This window comes from Acipenser ruthenus, chromosome 11, assembly GCF_902713425.1.
Source record: "Acipenser ruthenus chromosome 11, fAciRut3.2 maternal haplotype, whole genome shotgun sequence".
NCBI classification, from domain to species: domain Eukaryota; kingdom Metazoa; phylum Chordata; class Actinopteri; order Acipenseriformes; family Acipenseridae; genus Acipenser; species Acipenser ruthenus.
The window spans coordinates 34,940,210-34,961,177 of NC_081199.1; the positions used below are offsets into that span (position 1 = coordinate 34,940,210).

At 36.6% G+C, this 20,968-nt stretch overlaps 1 protein-coding gene across 6 annotated transcripts in view; it reads right to left on the reverse strand.

Annotated features, from left to right (window-relative positions):
- Positions 1 to 7,132: 7,132 nt before the first annotated feature.
- The window catches only part of LOC117426995 (myosin light chain kinase, smooth muscle-like), an 81,921-nt gene continuing 68,085 nt past the window's right edge, over positions 7,133 to 20,968 (reverse strand). For all 6 annotated transcript variants that reach the window (XM_059033809.1, XM_059033811.1, XM_059033810.1 and 3 more), the window contains 13 exons: positions 20,405 to 20,532; positions 19,612 to 19,765; positions 17,768 to 18,070; positions 16,788 to 16,823; positions 16,599 to 16,695; positions 16,289 to 16,492; positions 14,767 to 14,984; positions 13,601 to 13,724; positions 10,690 to 10,842; positions 10,165 to 10,288; positions 9,466 to 9,589; positions 9,065 to 9,196; positions 7,133 to 8,727 (listed from right to left, as the gene is read on the reverse strand). In XM_059033809.1, the coding sequence (XP_058889792.1) occupies positions 8,486 to 8,727; positions 9,065 to 9,196; positions 9,466 to 9,589; positions 10,165 to 10,288; positions 10,690 to 10,842; positions 13,601 to 13,724; positions 14,767 to 14,984; positions 16,289 to 16,492; positions 16,599 to 16,695; positions 16,788 to 16,823; positions 17,768 to 18,070; positions 19,612 to 19,765; positions 20,405 to 20,532 (2,039 nt within the window). In that variant the 3' untranslated portion in view covers positions 7,133 to 8,485. The remainder of the gene's footprint in view (positions 8,728 to 9,064; positions 9,197 to 9,465; positions 9,590 to 10,164; positions 10,289 to 10,689; positions 10,843 to 13,600; positions 13,725 to 14,766; positions 14,985 to 16,288; positions 16,493 to 16,598; positions 16,696 to 16,787; positions 16,824 to 17,767; positions 18,071 to 19,611; positions 19,766 to 20,404; positions 20,533 to 20,968) is intronic.

Here is a 20,968-nt window from a genome sequence, read left to right on the forward strand (position 1 = left end):
AGTCACTTCAACATTTCATACAATAAATCATTTGTTTTCATGTAGCTGTTAAATACCTTAAATGTTTTTTCTCATTTTCGTATCTAGAACTTAAAAAAACTTTTCATCTGCATCCACTGCTATCTATGTGTAAAAAGATTGTATCTAGACAATGTATTTATTATTAAAATTAACTCACCCTAATTCATATCTAATTCAGCTGGTGAGCTGCTGAATTAGATTAATTGCTGTATGAGCAAGACAGAGTAAGAGCTTGAAGCTCATGATATTGAGGAGGGTGAACGGGCTCAGGTGCTTGGTCAGTGCAGTAATGGAAAAGCTAGACTATTACATTCTAACTCCTTTCACTGTCTCCTTATATCTTTGTGACTAATATAGGAGCATAATTTGCCTTTGTCTTTTACTAAGTATATTCTTGTGCTTTGCATTTTGAGTTATATTAAAAGGAATGTCCACATAATGTACATTGTTTTCTGTGGGAACATAAAATTACATATGACAAAGATACTATATCATTGTATTGCACTGTATTAAATAACTTACATGTGGCAGTGTAATATCAGTGTCAGTAACATTCTAAATTTGGATGAGAAGGTGCATAAAACTAAGGATTACTACTAAAGAGGTCAGAGGTTAGCACTGTTCCTTAACAAGTTAAAGGTTAACAGTACAATGTCAAAGAGGTCACAAAGGAACATTCCAGCAGACACTACAGACATTATGTGACAAGCTTCATTGAACTATGTATTGATAGAAAAACTTATTTAAAAACTCTCACCTTTTCTATAGACACACACAAATCTCAACCAATGTACAGGAACAGCAAACATACAACTTTGTTTATACCCTGCACTCTTTTTTGACAGAACTAATTTTTATGTATTTTTTTAATATAGTGAGAATCCACCCATCAGCTGTAGCTGTAGTGGACTATTACATACATTCATACCAAAAAAGTCAGATGCTGACTGCAAGAAAACCAGGACATGCATAAGTGATGCCATAAATACAAATCAGCACAATAATAGCTTTATGTCAGGAGTTGCAAACACAGATGTTGCTAAATTTGTCCAGAAACTTCCAAAGGAAGCAGTGTTCCTGGAGCCAGAAATAGTGCTTTGAGATATAAAGACTGCATTGTGCAAGGTGGCCTAAACTTAAACATGGTCTTAGCCCTAAGCTGTCATTGTTCTCAGCAGTAATTCCTCAAGTGACAACTTAAGGGTAAAATAAATATCTTCTATATACGGACCAAATATGTGCAGTAAATGTTCACCAGTGACTTGACAACAAATCTTATGAAAGGAGATTATATATATATATACAGTGCCGTGAAAAAGTATTTCCCCCCTGTCTGATTTTCTGCATTTTTGCATATTTTTGACACTGAATGTTATCAGATCTTCAACCAAAACCTAATATTAGATAAAAGGGACCCTGATTGAACAAATAACACAAAAATTTGATACATATTTCATTTATTTATTAAAGAAAGTTATGCAACACCCAATGCCCCCGTGTGAAAAAGTAATCACCCCCTTAGACTCAATAACTGGTTACGCCACTTTTAGCAGCAATAACTGCAACCAAACGCATTCTGTAGTTATTGATTAGTCTCTCACAGCACCGTGGAGGAATTTTGGCCCACTCCTCCATGCAGAACTGCTTCAACTCAATGACATTTGTAGGTTTTCGAGTATGAACTGCTCGTTTCAGGTCCTGCCACAACATCTCAATGGGGTTTAGGTCTGGACTTTGACTAGGCCATTCCAAAACTTTAAATTTCTTGTTCTTCAACCATTCTGATGTAGACTTGCTTGTGTGTTTCGGATCATTATCTTGCTGCATGACCCAGCTGCGCTTCAGCTTCAGCTCACAGGCGGTTGGCCTGACATTCTCCTGTAGAATTCTCTGATACAGAGCAGAATTCATGGTTCCTTCAATGATGGCAAGGCGTCCAGGTCCTGATGCAGCAAAGCATCCACAAACCATGACACTACCACCACCATGCTTGACCGTTGGTATGAGTTTCTTACTGTGGAATGCAGTGTTTGGTTTTCACCAGAGATAACGGGGCCCATGTTGGCCAAAAAGTTCCACTTTTGACTCATCAATCCATATAACATTGTTCCAAAACTCTTGAGGATCATCCAGGTGTTTTTTGGCAAACTTGAGACGAGCATTCATGTTCTTCTTAGTGAGCAATGGTTTCCGCCTTGCTACTCTGCCATGAATCCCATTTTTGCCCAGTGTCTTTCTGACGGTGGAGACATGAACACTGACCTTAGCTGAGGCGAGAGAGGCCTGCAGATCCCTGGATGTTGTTCTAGGGTTCTTTGTGACTTCCTGGATGATTTTACGCCTTGCTCTTGGAGAGATTTTGGCAGGACGGCCACTCCTGGGAAGATTCACTACTGTCCCAAACTTTCTCCATTTGGACAATATGGCTCTGACTGTGGTTCGGTGGAGCCCCAGAGACTTAGAAATGGCTTTGTAACCCTTTCCAGACTGATAGGCATCAATAACTTTTTTCTTTTGTTCGTGGCATGGTGTGCCTCTAGAACCTGTGTGCTGACAACTTCACTCTGATGGTAAGGGCCAAAGTTAGTCAGATTTATATTGGGCAGGGCTGGCCCATATGAGGCCTGGTTGTTAACAAAAGTACTCAAAACAGCTGACCCTAATTATCCCTTTAATTGGGTTGAGTTAACTGGGGGGGCAATAACTTTTTCACACCTGAAAATTGCATGTTTGATTACCTTGCACACCAAACAAATGAAAGAAGCACCAAACTTTGGTGTTATTTTTTCTCTCAGACTCCCTTTATATACTACTACAACCTACAAAAAAATCTGACCAAATACAATGTGAAAAATGTGCAAAAATGAAGAAAATCAGACAGGGGGCAAATACCTTTTCACGGCACTGTATATATATATATTGCCATGGGCAAAAACGGGCAATAAGCAAGGGTGGCGTTATAGTGAGGGTTAAAAAAAACACACACACACACACAACCTTCTATGTTTGCAATAAATTCAAACGTTTTATTTTTTTAGTTATACAATTACACTACAACACTATCTCCAGGCCATTTTAATAAAACATCTTTTTTAAAACTACAGTACTAGTTCTTAAACATTAGGTCTACTAGTGACGTTTTATCATCCTTTCTCATCTGTAGGAAACATACACTTTTGAGGAACAGTTTATACTTAAAAAAATAATGATACAAAATAAACACTTTTGCTTGGCTTGGGAAGTTGGCGGATGGCGGACAGTGTGGTGGCGATGTAACGGGTAAAAATAGCACTGTTTTTATATTGGTGACATTTGTTCAGAGAGAATAGCTGGCGGTATGCAAGGGGGGCGGTATAACGCGGGACAACTGTGTGTGTATATATATATATATATATATATATATATATATATATATATATATATATATATAGATATATAGATATATAGATATATCGATTTCTTAGCAGACGCCCTTATCCAGGGCGACTTACAGTCATAAACAGATACATTTCAAGACTCACAGTGCAAGTAATAATACAATTAAGAGCAAGATAAATACAATGATGAATACAATGACTTTGGTTCAAGCAAGTACAAGTGTGACAAAATACACACTCCCCTGCCTCCAGAGCCCGCTCCTTCTCCACCCTTGCTCCGCAGTGGTGGAATGACCTTCCTACAGATGTCAGGACTGCCCAGTCCCTGACCACATTCTGGCGCCTCCTTAAGACTCACCTCTTCAAAGAGCACCTGTAGAACTCCTCTGTTTGTATCCTGGGACACTATCACCCTTCATGTAAATGTGCTTTATTTTGCTCTTATCTGCCCCCTATTTTACTGCATTTAATCCTGTACTTCAGAATACTGTAATCTGCCAAGTGTTTAACCTGTAGTACTTTGTATTTAATCACATCCTGATGTAACTATCACTATTATCTGCTGTATTATTGAATTTTGGTTTGTCACACTTGTACTTTGCTTGAACAAAAGTTATTGTATTTCTTGCTCTTATTGTATTGTAACACTTGAAATGTATTTGCTTACGATTGTAAGTCGCCCTGGATAAGGGCGTCTGCTAAGAAATAAATAATAATAATAATAATAATTCAATAATACAGCAGATAACAGTGTCAGTGATAGTTACATCAGGATATAATTAAATACAAAATACTAGCACAATGATAGCAGGCTGATGATCATTATTTATAAATAATGTTCTGGCAGCAAAAGCATCCCACTACCCTATTCAAACTGTTTTTAGAGTCTGTTTAATTTGATTTTTGGAAGCAGCACAAGAGATGAGGTTTACCAATCTTGCTTTACAAGACCGTGCAGATGAGAATAATATGATCATGTTGTCAAAAAAATCAAAACTTCTAAAACCTTATGTGGAATTGAATGGGATTGTAATAAATCTTATTTGCAGAAACCAATCCATTTGTTGTAGTAACTGTCAGAAGTTGAATAAATAAAATAAAAAACACAAGAGTTTTGGAATGTTGTTCTTTGAGCAGTCACAAGCTCTTACTGTGAGAACTTGTCATCCAATGAAAGTGTGTTCTATTGTGTTGTAAATCATTTTAAAAGCTTTAGATCAGTGATGTTTGGTTATCTATTCAAATATGCAGGATGGGCTTCTCAGCACCATCACATGGTAAAGGACTGTATGAAAGTACCAAGATTGCAATAATACTGGATTTACATATATTAGAAAATAGAACAGAGATGTCTCTTATCTTTACTGGTGGCTTGTAGAATATTTTTAATGTTATCTTTCAAGCTAAGTTTAATCAATCTCCAAATCAATCTGCTGCAAAATATGGAAATATGCATTTCAATTCATGGCTGATTCCTTAGTGTATTTATAGTATTACCTTAAATTTCACACACAATAGAACAAAACGCATTTCTTTTATTGACATACTTAGATAAAAATATCAGTCGGCTCTCATTGCCTGCCTATATCCCCTAAATTACTCATGGGGATAGTGAGGTCTGTGGCAGTTGTAATGTTGGCACTATCTTCAAAGCAGCCAGCACAGTTACCATTAATATGTTAAACCATCTGGAGTGCAACAAGAATGGTATAGTCATTATTTATGGGCTCAGCTCATTATTATCCACTGTGGCACATTTCATATGGTCAATAATGGCATTTTTAAATTGACCGGTTAATGAGATTGATCCTGTAAACTGTGCACTGTAACATGTAAACATATTATATTACTATTCAGAAGTTGTTTTACTGTATACAGTTGAAAATTGTTTGCCTTAAGGGAGTTCACTTTAAACAGAATTAGGAAATCCATAAATAGTATTTACTGTGACTAATTAAGACCAATTTCAATGCATGTAATAGTTGCTTCGTTCTAAAGCAAAGTGTCGAAATAACAAGGTGATCTAGGTTTAAAAGAAAATGAATTTGTAACATATCTAAGTGAATATGCATCTTCCCTAAGGTATGTTATGGGTATATAATATGCTTCTTTTTAGATCATTAAAATAGACCCCATTAGACCTAGATCACATGACTCACCAAGTGATGTTCTTTCATCCAGACTGGACTGACTTCACCAGCACATTTTGTGGTTGTTTCTAATACTGTCAGGTTCTTTCAGAACCAGAGTTTGATGGCTTCATAGTGTGGATCACATGAGTGACTATGACCTGCATGCAGAGCTAATGCTGGTTGGAATGTAACCCAGCTAGACAGCCATGTTTTGCCAATACACTCATATGCTTTGTTTTTATCCCTATGGTGCATTTCAAAGATCAGGGTCATGTTAGCAAAGTTTGTTATGTCTAGATGATACATCACACAAGATGTCAGCTGTGTTCGTGAAAAGAAATGGGGAAGACACATCAATCTTTATGGTTCTTTGGCTTAGAAGAAGTTTTTACAAAGTATCATTTGTGTAAATCCTTATCAATCAAGATAAAATACAAATGCACAGCTTTTATGATTTAATGGAGACATTTTACCAAGAAAAAAACAGGAAAGCAAAAAAGAATTGGTCAGCTGTTTGAGGTATGAGGGTATTAACTGTTTTGTTCTTTATGCAAAGCAGCGAATAGGTTCACCATTTTGTCAGTATCCAATACATCTAACATGTAAGTGTTTTTATAATATTTTCCACTTGTCCTTAACTGTACATTAAGAAACAGAAAAAACACACCCATGTTTTGCTGAACATGGGAAATTGTTATACTGATATAATTAGTACTACTCCTAAATACAAATGTTTTATTAATCACTGTGTTAACTGTTTTTTCAATGGGTTTGAAGAATAGCAATATGCATTTTGCAAAATCTGCTTCTGCATGTACCTGCTTCTGGATCTAGTAGCAATCATGTTGCTGTGCGAGGAACAGGGACTATGTTGGTTTGTGTTCTTTAGGAGCTCTATGGATAAAGCAATATTATCTTTGAAGAACCTCACACAACAAAATAAAAATGGTGCTCAAAAGGCAGGAATTGGTCAGACTTTAAGTACTGCACGCCTTATTACTACAGACTCTCTTACGCCTTATTACTACAGACTCTCTTACGCCTTAGTACTACAGACTCTCTTACGCCTTAGTACTACAGACTCTCTTACGCCTTAGTACTACAGACTCTCTTACGCCTTAGTACTACAGACTCTCTTACGCCTTAGTGCTACAGACTCTCTTACGCCTTAGTGCTACAGACTCTCTTACGCCTTAGTGCTACAGACTCTCTTACGCCTTAGTGCTACAGACTCTCTTACGCCTTAGTGCTACAGACTCTCTTACGCCTTAGTGCTACAGACTCTCTTACGCCTTAGTGCTACAGACTCTCTTACGCCTTATTACTACAGACTCTCTTACACCTTAGTACTACAGACGTCCTAAGAACATAACTAACCCTTCACCATTGTCTCTCAAATTATTTGAAATATGAACTAAACTTAGACTTAGTAAAAATGCATTCACCTCTAAAAGTGTCAATGAAAAGTGTATTATATATATATATATATATATATATATATATATATATATATATATATATATATATATATATATATATATATATATATATATATAGGTTTAATTTTATAATGTGTTATGTGAAAAAAATACACCAAACCAGTTTAATCTTCCATTGCTCCAAATTAACATGGTTTTCATAAATGCCCATTCGCAAGACAAATCACACATTTAAAAAAGCAAGATATAAATAAAAGAAACTGGTTAAATGCAGAACAGTTAGTTAATAAAAAGTTATCCTGCAACTAAGAGTTTTACACTTCAAGAAGTAAAATGAAGTTATTAACTTGTATCTAGAAGGCCTAAAACCAAAACTGTAATGTAATCAGTACATTCATCAGAGCCTTTTAAAGGTTAATTTTATAGTTTAAGCTGATGTGTACAGTAGTAAAAACAAAGCAAAGTGTACTAAAGCACAGTATATGGACAGGCAGTCGCGGAAAATAAACAACTTGTTTGCCCTTGTGTATACTATGCTGTAGTAAGTACAGGGGAATGTACAAGGCAGTTCTGAAAGCTGAATAAGTAAATATGCACTCTTTGAAAAGTCCCTATTTTTTCAGCTGTGGCAGGGATAGTGTAATGTAGATTTTTGTTTTATATTGAAAAAGCCATGTTTGCTTTGAATTCTAAGTGATTCCAAAGGTCCACCACCTTATTCCCGCTACACATAATAAAATATTCTGCAATTCACTGTGCAAACAACATGCTTTGTGATATAATAACAGTAAATGATAACATCTGTGGTGCTCTCACTACTGAAATCTACAGTCTATCAAACTGATACATTTTGTCATACTGATACTTAAGAAAAAAACTAAAACAATGTGGTCTACATACACCTCTAATAGTATAATTAGTTTCATAATTCAATACCATTAATAATATTTTGCCATTTAAAAGGCAAAACCTCTTGAAAAATGAATTGCATGATTTCATATTTCAGAACTGATGCACAAAGTATAATATGTGTGGACTACAGCATTAAAAAAAATTAAAGAAATGCAAATAAAAGTTCTGGTAATACCAAACATCATAATGTTGAGATTAAAAAATATATAATAATAATAATCTTTTACAGTTTTCCTATTTTTATAAAATAGTTTTCATTCAGTCTGGTTGCCTAACACCAGTGTATCCCAAATAGATGTAACTATATTAAGGAATCAAACAATAGCTGGGATGTTAAAGACATCACCATTTTCATATCAACATCTGGGCCTATATTTTCTACTATGGGTAAATTGCAGGTAAATTACCACTCAAGATTAAACAGGCATTTGCCCACTGGAAAACCAGGCCCTTAATATCTGTTATTACCATTTCATAACAAAGAAAGTGTCCAAAAATAGCATAGGGTGTTCTTAGTGCATTTAGTCCATGAAACAGTCGGTCAGTTTGTAAAAAAGTGAGTGTCTTATAAAAGTAAATTTGGTGCCAGTGCTTCAGTCCTGTCTCATTCCTCTTCCTCCTCCTCCTCCTCCTCCTTTCCCATGACCTCTACTATGAGCTCAGCAGTGCAGGTTGCTTCCCCCAGGCTGTTCACAGCTTTGCAAGTGTATTTGGCATCATCTTCACCAGAGACATCCGAGATGACCAAACAGCAGTTTCCTTCCTCATCATAGTCGATCTGGAAATGGCGAGTTTCTTTGATAGGCTGTTCATCTTTATACCACACCACTTCAGGATCAGGGAAACCTGGAAACAACAATACACATCAATATTTATTCAATTTGATCTATTTATGTTTTTGACATTTTTTCCACATTTGGGGTTTAGTTTTACTGGTGTTTGTTACATGCGGCGGACTCTTGCATTATGTTAATGTCAAGACCTGTGAGGCAAGGCAAAGCAGCGAAGAGTAGGTTTGGCCACCATCAGTTTGCAAGACAGACACTTATAATTGTATGAGGTTGTCCTTCTGTAGCTATAAACATATTATTATGTTTCACTATGTGGGAATAAAAGTTTGATTACAATATGGTCATTGTTCTAGAAATGTATAGCATTAAAACTTCTGGATTTGAAAAATTACCCTCGATTTTGCAATCAAATCTCGCCGCACTCCCTTCCACCACTTCCACATCTTTAATGACTGTACTGAAGTACGGCTTGGCATTAGTTCTTTCTTCATCAAGGGCTTCAAGAAACTGCTTGGGAAAATCATCTATACGAACAAAAAGGAGTTTGTGAATAAAAGCATTACATTTCCCTAAAGTGGCAGCCAATAAATAGTAGCAAAATGCAAGTTCTATACAAATCAGTTACTTAAAAAGGCCTGAGTGACATGTTATTATTCCAACTGAACATTTAATTAGCATGTTACTAAATTAGATCCAAAATGCAGCTGGTACCATTTGTAATACCAACTGTATGTTCGGCAGTACTGCAGGGTCCTTGAGTGCACTATATATTATTTAATTCTGTGGATAGTACCTTCTGTTACAAACTTGTCTGAGATTGGTGGACTCACAGGAGAGCCTCCTTTTTTCCCGCTGAGGCCTGAAATCATTGCCATAGACGAGAGTCTTCCAATCGCTCTTACTGCATGACCGGTTTTCTGAAAAAGATCAAGAACAATCTTGTGGTTCTGACATCCTTTGTCTCCTAGAATTGTTTTTAAACAATGAGGCAAAATGTGTTGGTCACATAGCCAGCTCCACATTTGAATGTAGAAATACCTGACGTATATTATTCAAAAGAATTAACAGCCTGAAATTCATGGATAATAGTTAACTGAAAACTATTACGTACGTTATGTGATTTTTTTTTGGTGCCATTTCATCTTTGTAAGCACAAATGCTGGATTGCTCCCTCACACTGCTGCCTCTAATGGAATCTATTTGAAAATATTAGTCTGTTCACTGTACTACACTACACTTGGTATTAACCTGGAACAGGTACTGTAACCAGGAGGTAGTGTTGCACTGTGCAGAACATTCATGTCGACTACGTTTCTCTATATTCCTGTCCATCTTTCAATTTGATTAACAACAAAAAGAATATTCTGCTTACAGAAGGAAATTATCAGTTTTTTTTTTCTTTCCTGTAAAAGCCTAATCTTTAATGGTGGATGTGACGTATTGATGTGTCTAGTAAAAATGATTTACATTTTAATAAGTGTTAACAGGTTACCTGCCATTTTCTTCTGAGGATATATTTTTTCATCCTCTCCTTTGACAGTTTTTTGGCTTCCATGTTCTTTGTGTCTTTCTGCAGCCACGGGTGTTGAATGCATTGGCTGCATGTCAAACGACGCCTGTTGCGAATGAAAACAGTATGTTACCGTCATGTTCTTTATTCATTCAATGAGAAAAAGGCAGGTAATTACTGTTGGTCTAATCCGGCAACTCTGTTAAGCTTTTTACTTTCAATAATGATGTCAATTCACTGCTTACAGTATGTGGAGTGTGTTATTTAGTGGTTCAATCAAAATGTTTCCACTGTACGATTAAGTGACTATTACATGTTATTTTTAAAAAAGTGCAGCATTGTTATGGGGTAGTGTATGTTACCATATACAAAAAGGAGGGGGAGTAACAGCTTTTGTTTTAATTTTCATTATATTGTTTAAATAAAAAGAATAGAAAAAATTATTCTAATTCACACATGATTTGTATTTGATCTTTTCAATGTTTGACTACATTTCATAAACCTTACTTCATGTCTTTCTTTAACAGGCTGCTAATGAAATTTTTGGCTTCTTCTGAGATCTCATCGAAAGCATCATCATCAAAGTCCCAAGTAGCTGATGTAACATTGGACAAGGTTTCATTGTCATTATCTCCCATAAAAGGAGAAAGTCCACTGACCCTGAAAATAAATAAGATACAGTTCAGGCAACTTTTGATGAGACTTCTAAAACCACATAAAATAAAAATGAGTATACGGAGTATACTTGGTCCACAAAAGGTTAATAATACAGTATTAGAAACCATCTCCATAAACATTACAGGACACCTTATATAATTTATTTTACATCACTGCTTGGTCGGCATAAGCTCCCACTTACAAACTCGTGTGATGAACCTACTTTTGTGTTAATAGAACTTTAACACATTTGTCTTGCAATGAAAACAATTTTCTATTGAGTATAAAAAAGAAACTTATTATACTAAATCTGCCAGGGGATAAGCCATATTGTCCCGACTAAAGCCTGGTTTTGACTGCTGGGAGTGTTTATCTTTTGCTACAGTGTTTGTCATGCTTCATCAGGTTTATCTTCATCAATCAGCCAACAGCTAATTATGAAATCTGATCTCTAGTACATCCTTGTAGTCTCAGTCAGGCATTATTTTCAATTAATGTTCTATAACTTTCAACTGAAGGGCTTATTAGGTGGTGCACAGTGTATATAAGGGTCAGAAAGTATAATGCATAGCAAAAACGCAAATTTAACACAGAGGGAATTAACAGATTAATCAGTGACAAAGAACTGCATAACCTGGCTTTGGACTATTTACATAAGTGACATACGTCTCATTTTTTAATTTACTTTAGGGCCAAAGAGAGAAATATTATTGTGAACAGGTCAGCGTCACGGCCCAGGTGTTACCGGCAGGGAGAGAGACTTGTTTAGGTTATAATGCTATTTCGCAATTTTAATAAACAAAACACAAAGAAAAAGACACTGTAGCCAAAACAAACAGTTTAATCAAAACCAAACAAAACTGTAGAGGCTAGGTAGAGCCTTCACTAAACTTTACTAAAACAACCACCCTCCCTCAAGGCACAGGTAGGTGGCCAGTCGGGTGCAGACCCAGGTATAGGTGCAAGCCCAGGTGACCAAACAGTGACATCTGGGTCACCAGGGGGCGCGGAGCAGGAGACCAGGTGACCAACTGTGTCTGGTGGTGCAGCGACCTAGGAGTCAGGCCCAGCGACCATAGGTCCAGACATGAAGGCCGGGTGTCTAGGAGCCCAGGTCGAGGGATCCAACTCCCAGGTTCAGGGCTGTGGCGCAGAGGTGGTGGTCTCTTCACCTACTCCCCCCCTCTCTGTAGCCGACGACTCCCTCTTCTCGGGCTCCAGCAAAAGAAATTCCTGTTCCGGCAACAAAAGCTCCAGTTCCAGCGCAGGCGACTCACACCCCGGCAACGTCCCAGCTGCCCTGCTGATGTGTAGCTGGCTGGGTTGCGGGGTATTCCAGCAGTGGCGATGGTGGCTCCTCCCTCTGTGGCTCTGGAGACTGCAACAGCTCCTTCCTCTCCTTCTCTGGCCTTTGGGCAGTCAACTCCTCCTCTTCTGGCCTCCGGGCATGGCCACTCCTCCCCTCCTTCCTCTGTTGGGCAGGTGGCAACTCCCCTTCACCCTGAAAAGGGCAGCACCTTGTATAGTGACCGGGCTTTGCACAGACGCAACACCAATCTTGGTGCTCAAGGCAGGTGAGGAAGGTGTCCAGGTCTGACTTCGGCGGTTAGGCAGAGCCATTCCTCAGCCGACTCCACCTCGAATCTGGTGAAGACCTCCATGAAAAGGGGAACTTCATATGGGCACACGTCCTGGAGGTGCCCAAACTCCCCACACACTCTGCGCCACAGAGCTGCCTTCCGCCAGCTGGAGCTGTCTCTCATCCCGGTCTTTAAGGCCCATTTTTAAAATGTATTTATTTTTAACCTGCAATTCCGGTTTAAGTCTCTAGGGAAGCTACCCTGCTTCTGACACCATATGTGAACAGGTCAGCGTCACGGCTCAGGTGTTACTGGCAGGGAGAGAGACTCAGACAAATGCTTAGATTTTAGCGGTGTTGCGCAATTTTAATAAACAAAACAAAGAAAAAGGCACAGTGGCCAAAACAAACAGTTTAAACAAAACTGTACAGGCTGGGCAGAGCCTTTACTAAGCTTTACTTGGACAAACAAAACACACACACACACACTCACACTCACACACACTCACGCTTACAGAGCGCTGAATGTTCTGTTTAGCTTGGTAAAATATTACACTATTCAATGGTGGTTGGACACCTGTCCATCCCACCTAGATGCCTAAACATTTAGGGAAGCCACAAAAAACGGTTATTTTATTTAAAATGTTTCAAATAACTCTCTTTGAGTCTTAGCTGGAGACCTAAGGCCCTGCTTTCAATGACAGACTCATTGTTTACCATTTGGTTTTTATTAATTATTCCCTGTAGAACAACTAAATAATTTTCTTCAGAAAATAGATGTTTTAGGGCTAGAGAATTACAGTCCCTTCTTTCAGTGAATTGCAAATTAAAAGCTCTATGCTTGACTTTTATAATGCCTGGATTGTGTTACTCTGTTTGACTAAAATCTGGTTATTTCCTTTTTTTTTGTTACTTTCGTATCTAATCTACTTTACAAACATCACCCTCTGTTTAGGTCAAAGTATTTAGTGTGTGTCAGCTTATTTGCCAACTATGGAAGGCAATAATACTTTATTTTAGTGAAGGGAAAAACAACAAATATATCTTCATGTAACAATTCTATATGTCAGCTGTTAAGGAGTAAAGTGTAGCAGCTAGAAATGCTTGTTTGCATTGTTTAATGTAATGTCTCTAGACACCCTGTGTCTCAGATCACCAAGGGTTATAAATTAATCAACTTACAAGATATAGCAAATGACTCCAATGCTCCACATATCTGTTACATATCCAATTGCCTCATAGTTTATAACTTCTGGAGCCACAAATTCTGGAGTTCCAAAAAGAACTTTGAGTGACGACGAGTTTTCTGCAAGGAAAAAGAAAAGCCATTTTAATGTGCTCCAAGTCCATAACAACTAAGATCAAAACTCAATGTTTTTTCAAAAAGGTATAACCCTTTGTATATGTAGTTTGACTTTTTATTTAATTATACAGGTTATATTACATTTTCTGTTTACAAAATACACAGGGATGAAGTAATAAATGGCAACACATACATTTAATGCACCATTGTTTTTTATGACCATGTGTGGAGTATGCTTAGAATAAAAGATTCCACACTGTCTCTCAAAACAACATAAACCCAACAATCATACCATACATTGTCACATGACCGCAATATGGCAGCCATATTAAGTCATAGGTCAATGTCAATAGCATTGGAAAATGTTATTTTTATTGACTAGTTTAACAAACCCCGATTATCTCTAATCTTGTACTACATAATGTTACTTTCAGTTAGGTAGTTCAAGATTGGTGCTAATCTGGATTTGTGAAACTACTTGCAAGTCTTTGAGCTCTATTCTATTTTGATTGATTAAATACAGATTGATATTCATGAAACTGTTCTATGCTGTTACTTGTTTATATAACAAAAGTATATGACTGTTTCATGAACACAAAACTTTATTTTATCCATCAAATTGACAGAAAACATTTTTTTTAAAGCTCACAAGTAAATGCTTATGCTATCTCAAATGGCTTCTTAACTACAGTATAATATGTTGAATGAAGCAATAAAGGCAACAGATTTACTAAAACACAGGGAAATGGTTGCTAATTACCACAGCTGTTTCCCTTTAAAAAAATATGGTGGTACAGTGACTGGTTAGAAATCTTAGTGAAAAGACAAAGGCTCTTCCTCAACCCTAGAACTGCATTCTTCCAGTGCTGCAGAGAATTCAGGTAATAATAGGTCAAGTATAAATAATGAACTGCTTTAGGACCCAGATGTTGGTTTAATTGGTCCAATAAAACAATTAAGAACATGGCTGGAACAGACACCTGGTCAGGAGGGCTAGAGTTGCCCATCCCTGACTTAGACAAAACAACTAAACTACAGTTCTTACCTAATCGTCTGGCAAGTCCAAAATCAATGAGCTTGATTCTTGAGCCTGTCTTGTTGACGCACATGATGTTCTCTGGTTTCAGGTCCAGATGCACGATCCCCTGCTGATGGATGAACTGAACCCCATCGGTAATCTGCTGCATGTACTTGATAACTTCTCTTTCCGTTAACTCAAAGTCTTCGTCAATGATTCTTTCGAAGAGCTCTCCTCCAGAAATACTGTTATCAAAAACAGGTATCAAAAAAGACAACATTCATCACATACTTTAAAAACAACAGGAATGCGGAAAAGAAGCTGAAACAGAACATCCATCCATTGTCCAAAAAAAATCCATCCAGAAATACTTTTACTTAGAAGTCCCTGTTTCACACTCACTTCTTAAGTTGCAACACCAAAGCTGGCTTCCACCTAAAAGTCATGTTCCACAGATACTTGCGTCCCCTTATGCTCTGTGCTAGAGGCAGTATTTGATAGGTTTTAACTACTTTGTTTTTATGTTTTTGTATCAAATCCTATTAAGATTGTTTTGTCCTTTTTTTAAATTTAAATCAAATTCTTAAAAAGCACAGCACATGAGGGGACACTAAAACATGTGGGAGTATAATGCAAGAAAATATTTTAGCAGTAGGATTACAGCTGTGGCTGGGAATGTCTTAAAAATCAATATTGAAAGCTACAAAAACATAAAAATGAAATGTTTTACTGCACCAGGTTGTAGGAATGATGGCACTACCAGAGCTAATAAAAGGTTTAAAAGGCTAGATTAATAAAATCCCATCTCCTGCACTGCTGGGCAAAGACTGTCTCTATCATTCCTCACAAAATGTTGACAGTACTACTAAACAAGCCCTGTATCTCATCATCTCTGACCCAGTAGAGTTAATTCCTAGTGGCCATTTTGTTTTTCATTGGGGCTTGTCAACTTAATAATGCATAATTGTTAGTGAAACCTAACTATACACCTGCTTATAAGTATTTAAAATAGTGTGGAGACTCTTTGACATGGTATGTCATAAAATAAATCATTAAAATGAGTAATGAAGTCATGAAATGTAACAATCATAATAAAGATAAATCTACAAATAAAGTTCTCAGACATCTGCAAGTTTCTGTTTTCATATGTGTTTAGTACTATGAATAATGTTTCAGTAGTAACTGAGTACTGATACAAAATAACTTTTTTCCAAGGCGTATGCCAGATGGAAACATATTTCAAGGACGAAATGTTTTATTTCTTTCTATTTTTATCTAGACATTGTCTTCTATATATGGTCTAGTAGTGGAATTCAGAGTTCATTTTTCATTATTCATTATTTTGTTGGAATGGAATCAAATCTAACAGATGCACAAACACTGAATTAAAACTGTTAATATCATTAAGCTTGGACTTGCTATTGCACCAAACCCACTCATTGGCTCAACCCGTTTCCCAAAAGTTTATAGTTATTAAAAGCTTGTGTAAAAAAAGGTTTGGTTCAAGATATTCTGCAAACAACTTTGAATCAAGGTACAGAATACTCACATTTCCATAACCATGACAATGTCAGCTTTACTTTCAAATGCATCTATGCACTGTACAAGTTTTGGGTGATGCAGGTCGTTCATGATTTGTATTTCTTGTCTCACATTTTCTTTATCTTTAGCTGAATATGCTCTTATAAATTTTCCTGCCCAAATTTTTCCAGTTTTCTTTTCAGACAGTTTGAATACTTGTCCGAATTTTCCCCTAAAAAAAAAAAAATACAGATTATTTTTCTACCTTGCACTGGGTGTACACAAAGCATATTCTGCATCAATCAATTAAATGGCAGCATGAGATATGTGGTACTTACGTGCCAAGTCTTTCTTCAATGTTATAAAGTTCATTGACCTTTTGATTTGTATTAATAGTAACATTTCGATATTCTGGCTCAGGATCTTTGTCAGCATCTGGAATTAAAAGTGATGTTTTGGTTACAGATGGCTGTTAATTATTATTTAAACTTTTATTAAAGCCAATCACAACAAAAATCAATAGGTACCATCATCAGAAAGTTCTGCTTCTTCTCCTTTAGTTTCTACAAAAAAAAATAGAAAAAAAATAATGAACACGTAATGAAAGCAATTTGATCTTTTCAAGCATTTAAATAATTTTTAATAACAAACATTTAGAAAGCTGATTTTACATGTACAAGATTACACATGCAGGCTATTTCACAGGTACTGGTAGTAAAAACAATTTAGTACATGGTTGCTACTTGGGGATACTAAATGGCATTATTATAAAACATACTGGTGGCTTTTTCTGCCCTGTTAACCATTAAACTTTCACATGACAAGTTTTTTTTCTAAAAGTCTAACAGTTTCATTGAAGTCACTTCAGTACACAGTTGAAACCCACGTATAATAACACATTCTTTATCTTTTGGCTCCAATGCCAAGAGTAATGAAACCATATTGTGTCTGTCCATTCTGCAGCTGGTCCTTCAACCCCCCCGATTAACTTTTATTTGGCTACAGGTTTTTAGGGCTAAGTTTGTACTTCCTGGATATAAACAAGCTGTTTTTGAGTGTTAGTTGATGACAGTACATTAAACAGCATTTTGAATGCAGTTCTAAAGGTTATACAATTGCGTGTACTTTGCGGTTTCAACAACAACAAATTAACATAACTCCTAAGAATTATATTACATAGTACACATGCCCCAAGTATGATATCAATTATTGTTTTACTTTTTTCACTCATCTCACTAGCCTGTCTTTAAGAACATTCTAATCTTTTTTTCATTTCTTACATCACTGAATAAAAATATACTGCAACCTACAAAAATTCAGTTCTACCTACAACACAAAAGAGTATAAATTAATGTTTTGCAGCATTGTATATTACTACTGTATAGTAGATTTAAAAATTGTGTTTTATAATGTTATTATCATTCAGTTATTACTATGCAGCAGTGTAATTATCATACACATTCCACAGGACTGCAGATCATACTGTTGACCACAAGATGGCGCTCACCTGCTGGCTTTTCCCCCACTTTAACCAAGTCAGACTCTTGGCTTGGCTCACTGACTCCATATACATTAGCAGCTCGTAGTTGGAATTTGTACTCCCTATCAGGCAGAAGGTCCTGGATATTGTAAGAAGTGCTACAGCAAGTGGCCAGGTCTGTCCATTGTTTGTCCACGGAGTTCCAGATTTCCAAGGTGTATGACTGCACTGCGCTTCCACCATCGTATGTGGGACCATACCATGATAAGGTTAGGGCAGAGCTTCGGATATCTGATGCACATGGGACTCCAGCTGGAGGTTCAGGTTTATCTGAAAACATATCAAATACTGGTTTGGATACTTTAATAATGGCAAAAGAAATAATCAAAACCACAGCACTGTGGTCAGTAGTTTGTAAATACAATCTAAAAGTGCACAACCGTTAATAAAAACTGAGCTTGGCTGAGTAGGTAAACTTTGTGATGCCTTGGAAGAGCATTATAAAATATAACAGAGTAGTGGTGTCAGTCTTGCTTTGGATAAAAGCATCTGCTAAATCACTAATGAATAATAAGAATTTAATGACATGCCATAATAATTAGCCATGATTTAATTGTTTTGTTTACTGCTACATAACTAATCAGCATAAAGTAGCTGCATGTGATTCTAAATACTAAGGACCTGTGGTAAATAGGGCTGAGGCACAGCAGTGAATTCATACAATCAGCCTTTCATAAATATATCACTACAATAATTCAGCAGGAAACCAAAACCCAAATAAGGGTCTCAGCATCAGTGTAATGTGATACCAGTCTTGATACACTTTGTTTCCAAGGCTGAGTAAACAAATATGGTGATTTAGTAGAATTTGTAGAAAAGCATTTTGCATGTTTACATGGGGAGTTGTTCCATATAATCCCATTCCTCTTGCTGTTTAATTATTGTATGCACTTAATATTACTTAAGCCAAGCTGGACGCAATCCATGCTGAGAGCAATGGCAAATCCTTTCATTTTAAATTCATCACTGGAAGAAAATGAAGCCATAAAAGGCCATTGCAGAGCTCCACAGCGAAGAGCTGCTAGAATCCAAAATGTTCTTATTTACCTCTTCTAACAAATTCTTTCAGCAATAGAACTGCAATAAAACCCTCTTTAAACTAACAACAAGAAAAGCAACAATCAGATAGTTAGCCTTTTATGGTCTGATCAGTATGCATGCAAGATAGAAGCTGGTCTATGAGCAGCAGAAACCAGTTCATTTTCTTGTAGATTAGATGAAGCTGCTTTTCTTAATTGAAAAATGCCTGAAGGGTTGACCTAAATGGCTATGAAATACAGTTTATTTTCTTGGAGGGAAATGATTTTTATTTGTTAAAAAGAAATATCATTTTTCATATAAAAAAAAGTTACAGGAGAATGCTTAGCCAGAAAGAGTAACGAACAGCTGGACTAATAAATATGTCAGTTTCAGGCTTAGTGAAACCCAACCTGTCAGTATGGTATTCTGTGTTAAACTTATGAAATGAAAAAAAGACAGCTGTGTTATGATACAAAGGCCACTATTTAAAAGCAAGGGCAAAGTGTATCTCCATTTTGAAAAGGAAATAAAAAAGATACCACTCAGAATAATAACTCATCTGAAACTCAGTTGTTTCTTGCTAGTTTTATAATATTCATTCATAAAAAAAGGTGGCAAACTTTGCATTTGCTTATAAATAATGTTTCTCTTTCTCTAATGACTCGCCCTTCACAACTCCGTGTTAAAACAGTATGCTCTATTCCAGACTGAAAATGTGTGAACAGTTGTATTCTCTGTATTTACGACTACAATATTATTATTATTCTTTTTTTTTTTTTAATGAAACTTACCAACAATTGTGATGTTGATCTGAGCTTGTCGGCTGCCATACTTATTTTCTAACTGTAATATATAAAATCCACAGTGTTCGGGTTTCGTTGGAGAGATGGTTAGTTTGCTGGTGGTCTCTGTGTTTTCTATTTTTACGGGTCCTTTCTCTTCAATCTGTAGATTTAAAAAAAGTGATACTTCTTTAACAAATGGCTTTCCACAGTCATGAAATCCTGAACCCTTTAGCCGAAAAAGAAAATTCTAATTCTAATTCTAAAGAAAAAATAAATAAACACATATTCTTCATAACTATTTACAGTATTTGTTATGTTTTGTAATTACTGCTACAGTAACAGTCTTTTATAAATTGTGTATAAGGCAAAAAAGCTATGGCAGACTGCAATGTAAGTACTATTTGGAAGTTTCAGCTTTTCAGAAGTTACAGGTATAATTTACATAATAGAAATGAAATCTGGGGGCAATGGTGAACCAGAAGCAGCAAATACTATACCAATATGTGCACAACCAGTCATAAACAAACCCTATCCCAACCTTATGATCTATGCAGAATGTGAATACCTGCCAAATCAACTCATGACACTATAATCCATTTTGGATCGATAGTTTTTCAAAAACGCGCTCACTTGCACATCTTTCTAAATTAGCCTCTACATCAGTAAACTATCTATGATTTTAATAACTGTTTGATGATGGACAAACCCTGTCTTCCTTCCTGTGTACTGGTAACCATGACTGTTTAATAAATGCTTCAGCTGAGTATGCAGAATCAATTCAGCATGTAGGTAAGCTTACCTGTTTTTTAAATTTTAGCCAAGTGCAGGTGATGGGCTGTGTTCCCCCAAACTTGCAGAACAAATCTAAAGGTTCCCCAGCACGAACTTTCATATCATCAGGGAACTGAAGTATCTGAGGAGGGATAGCTGTAAAACAATTGCTGTACATTAGACTTTGCACAGGGAGGCACAGTTGGTTAATCCACAAGCCCTTCACTTCTGTACATTTTAAATCTGTCATATGGAAAATGAGTTTGACAGCATACAGTACACTTATGCCGCTTTTCCACTGTACAACCAAGCTGTGCCAGGGATGTACCGAGCCCTCAAGGTACAGTTAAGGGGAGCCTGAATTTGAGTGTGTGAGTTAAGTGTACTGTACCCACGGTTTATGTCCATTTGCTTCAAATCGTCAGAGATTTGGGCATAAACTTTCATTTCTGATGCATGACTCCAGATCTTCCTGAACACTTCTATCTGCCCACAGAGAAACTAGAAACTCCCATGTGAGTCTGCACTTCCTCAGCATCCCAAGGCTGTACTTTTCTCTTGGCTCGACAAATATCCAGTGGAGAACCACCAG